General features: G+C 43.5%; 1 protein-coding gene across 1 annotated transcript in view; it reads left to right on the top strand.

Annotated features, from left to right (window-relative positions):
- The first annotated feature begins 274 nt into the window (after nucleotides 1-274).
- NCKAP5L (NCK associated protein 5 like) overlaps nucleotides 275-4,356 on the top strand; it is a 14,272-nt gene continuing 10,190 nt past the window's right edge. The window contains exons 1-4 of the mRNA XM_015819926.1: nucleotides 275-373; nucleotides 1,434-1,502; nucleotides 1,596-1,634; nucleotides 3,969-4,082. Coding sequence (XP_015675412.1) covers nucleotides 275-373; nucleotides 1,434-1,502; nucleotides 1,596-1,634; nucleotides 3,969-4,082 — 321 coding nt within the window. The remainder of the gene's footprint in view (nucleotides 374-1,433; nucleotides 1,503-1,595; nucleotides 1,635-3,968; nucleotides 4,083-4,356) is intronic.

Consider the following 4,356-nt stretch of genomic DNA (forward strand, 5'->3'; position numbering starts at 1 on the left):
CCCCCTCAACTCTTCAGATGGTCTTCTGCACCCTTTTGGATTATCGGGCTGAACTGTGATCCTAAAAGCATGCTGTAAGCATGGATCGTAACTCTACCATCATTCCTGACCCTCCTTTCTGTTTGAGAAATCCCAGCTGTATCATTGGAGGCAGCTGTTGAATGGCCTTGCTGTAACACCGCCCCCTCCCGCCCCCCTCAAAATTGGTGGTGGGTCTTTTATTGTGGCAGGAGCATGAAACTTGGCATGTGATTCTCTCTGCCCAAAGGAAACCATGTCTGAAATTGAGCTGCAGAGCAAGATGAAGCCGGAAGGGGATGGCCATGAGCCAAGGACACCCCAGGACCTTCTGCAGAGACTCCGGGAGCTAGAGGTACAGGGCCTCATCTTGTCTTGCTGATTTAAGGGGTTCTAGAGACCAGAGCACCAGCTGAATGAAAGGCTGGCAGAAGAAGTGAATTGAGATCCCATTGCAAGCAATATGGCTATGTAGTATCTATTTCACTTGAATGTGAGCTGCCTCCCAGCATTGGCACATATAGATGGTCTTCAACTTAAAATCACTTGCTTACTGACTGAAGTTCTGACAGACCTACTGGGTGGTACCTACGTGGATTAGAAGTACTGAGTGTTTTGAGTGCATTGGGGCACATTTATAGTCATTTGCATCAACTCACTATCATGGAGCCACGATTTCTGATGGTTTTGCTGAAACGCAGCATTTATCTCGATTTTTCAGCAAAACTGTCTGTTAGCGAAGTATGGATCCACTGAACAACCATGGAGTTTCATTACCATAACTCAAGGACTACCTGTACAGAAATAATGTGAATGTTATATGAGCCCACTGGGGGAGCACAGGCTCGTATAGTTGAATGATCTAAATTAGTTGTTTTGCTCCCTTACTGTTACAAGCAAGAGTCGTTTACTCCCGATTCTCCAGAATTGGCACCCTTTTCCAACATGGCGTACAGGGAAGGTAAAATACTCACACCAGACACATATAAGCCCAAGTGAATCCATTATATGAGTCAGGTCATGTGGATTCCTTTTCTGCCTCTTCCTAATGTGAGTTATATGCACTTTGCACAAACATTGTATTCTGGGTTTTTGAGGGGGGTACATGACACATGTCTACAAGGGATGGGACAGCAATCTAGTTGACCTGCTGCTCTGGCTTTTGAAGGGGGGTGCCAGCCATTGAACTTAGTGATCTTAGCCCCTCACTCTTTTCCCATGGGCACAGGTAGGAAACATAGCTTTGCAATGCTGTAGAATAGGAATTTTCAAGGGCAAGAGAAGTGGGGTGGAGCAGAGAGAAGAAGGAAAGTTGTCCACCCTTCCTTTCTTTTCCCATATGCCTCCTGGAGAAGAAACTTGAGGTCCTCGTTTTTTTCACCAGCAAGCCTGACTCTTCTTCTCTATGTCCTCAGGCAGAGAATTTGGCTTTGGTGCAAGCCAATGAGAACCAGCGGGAAACCTACGAACGCTGCCTGGATGAGGTACTGCTTTTTCTTCTCTTTCTCAGACAGCACCTTCTGATGGAGGCATGGCTTCTCCCCTTGTGCTTATACCTGTTCTTCCTCCTTCTGCAGGTAGCCAACCACGTGGTGCAAGCGCTGTTAAATCAAAAAGTGAGTCCGTCTCCAGGCTTGGTCTTTGGGGGTTAAAATTTTGAGTGCTGTTAAAGTAGAACATGGCCAGGCACAAAATTCTGCTGAAAGCAGAACTGGTGAAATTACTCCAGAGGCTTTATCCCACTCTGTTTTTCCTAGGCCTGCTTCCCCCCCCCTTCCCATTTTTATTTCCCAAGAATGCCTTTATGGATTGCAGTGGCATTTCTGAAGTTAAAGATGATATCAGCAACTACTCTTTTTCTTTAAAGCCATGTAAGTTTCCTGAAACATTTACGTTAGCAAGCAAAGGAATGGTCTATAGGCCCTTTGGTGCCTGCACTTATTGTATCCTGTGCTGGATTTCTTTAAGAGGAGGAGAAGGAACAAACAGAGCTCTTGTATATATTATGGGGTTTTTTGTACAAATCAATGGTGACTTCCAGATAATGGAATTATCTGGATCCTTCTTCCTGGACTATGTACGTTAGACTATGGAAGTTACAACTGCTGAGTAAGAAGGGTTAGACTTGCTTGTGCTCAAGGGAGAGGTGTTGGTACAACAATTAACCTCTGGATACTGTACTGAAAAAAAAGGCACAAGACCTATTAGAAACAATTAGAAACTGCCTGTTGCTAGAAGTGTGAATTCTTCTACCAATCTCTTTCCTGTGATGATAATATTCATACTGCCTTTTAGAGTAGTCAAAATGTTCCTGCTAATCCTCACAACTTTCTCAGATCAGTGCTGCTTCTGTTCCAGATTAGGTCCCTTCTTAAGCTGGTGATAGGGATAAAAGCTGAATGAGAGTTCATAATTCACTTAGGGTCAAAAGCAGAGTATTTCATGCATCCTTTTGCTCCATTGTTGAGCTACAGATCTGAGCTCCTTGGCCTGTAGTCTTCCCCAGAAATCTTAACACGCATCCCCCACAGACCTCTACAGCTGGTTTTAAAATGGCAATTAAAGAGAGAGAATGAGGATGAAAGCGAGTAAGTAACTTTGGTTGGAGAATAATTGTGCTCGAATTCATTTTTTAATAATGAAGTCACATTTAGGTTTTGTGCTCAGTTTTTGGAATGGGAATATCAGGAGAAGTTTGACTACAAGTACAGCCACTGTTCTCTATAGTCAGAGATGAAAAAAATGCAATCTGGGATAGTATTCAGCCCACCAGTTTCCTCTGTGGCTCCCCCAAAATGGTTGAGGGCCAATATGACCCTCATTTTGTATTTTGTGTGATGGGGCGGGCGTGGGGGCTAGAGGCAAAAGAACTACCTTTAAGTCTCGTGGTTACTTAGAATACTTCTCAAAAATCCCGAAATTCCCTCTAAACAAAGGACGTGGCTTAGTCCACTTTTGGAGTGCAATTCTCATTGTTCTAAACAAAACCATGGGTAAACCTTGAGCTGATAGCAGTTGTGTATCCCTGATATAGATGAAGGACAGGCAGATAATAGATCTTAATTGCTTGGTATCGGTCCTGCAAACATTAATTGCATTTGCCTCTGATTAGCTCATCATGCAAAGCTGCTTATTAATCTAGTTTAACGAAGAGAAGGACGAGGGGGGACATGATAGCAGTGTTCCAATATCTCAGGGGCTGCCACAAAGAAGAGGGAGTCAAGCTATTTTCCGAGGCACCTGAAGGCAGGACAAGAAGCAATGGATGGAAACTAATCAAGGAGAGAAGCAACCTAGAACTAAGGAGAAACTTCCTGACAGCTAGAACAATTAACCAGTGGAACAACCTGCCTCCAGAAGTGGTGAATGCTCCAATACTGGAAGTTTTTAAGAAGAGACTGGACAGCCGTTTGTCCGAAATGGTGTAGGGTTTCCTGCCTGAGCTCGGGGTTGGACTAGATGACCTCCAAGGTCCCTTCCAACTTTATCATTATCATTATCATCATCATCATCATCATTATTATTTATTTATTTATTTATTTATTTATTTATTTATTTATTTATTTATTTATTATTATCTCGGAGGGGATTTCACTTGCATTTTTTGCATGCCAAACCTGTGTCCTGATCTGTATTGCATTCCCAGACATCAGCAGAGATGGCTTTTCAGTACTATTTCTTTCTTCCTCCTCTTCAGTTTTGTCAGGAGCATCGGTGTCTGTTAAATATGATCAAACATTTATGCATGTCCTTAACCTGCATTATTTGTGCAAGTCACAGGATTCAGGGTTCTTTTGAGAGGGGATTTTGTGTCCCTTGATGGCAAATGCTGATTTCTCCCGAATCCACTAACCTAGAGGATTCCTGTGGGGAGGAGAGAAAGCCAAACAAGAGTTTATGCAGGTATTCTCTTGACTCTAGCTTACAAGGTTTATCTTCTCTTTTCTCAGGATCTCCGTGAAGAATGCATAAAGCTGAAAAAACGGGTCTTTGACTTGGAGCGGCAAAACCAGGCTCTCAGTGATCTTTTCCATCGAAAGCTGACTTCTGGGTCTCTCTCCCAGGTATTTCCGTTGCCTTTTATCTCCCTTCTTTCTTACGTGTAGACACGATTTGTTGGCAGGGTGGGTGGGTTATAGGTGACCGCATATAGAGAGAGCCTTGGGATGATAGTGCTGGAAAGAAGATTGTTTATGTAGTTCAAATGTTTGGGGAAATTTTGCATTTACAGCTGGATCATCTTATTCTACGGTACCTTTATTTCAGTGGTTCTCAACCTGTGGGTCGGGACCCCATTTGGGGTCGATCGACCATTTCACGGGGATCGCCAAGCAAGGC

This window comes from Protobothrops mucrosquamatus, unplaced genomic scaffold (genome assembly GCF_001527695.2).
Source record: "Protobothrops mucrosquamatus isolate PMUCROS unplaced genomic scaffold, P.Mucros_1.0 scaffold1019, whole genome shotgun sequence".
NCBI classification, from domain to species: Eukaryota; Metazoa; Chordata; class Lepidosauria; order Squamata; family Viperidae; genus Protobothrops; species Protobothrops mucrosquamatus.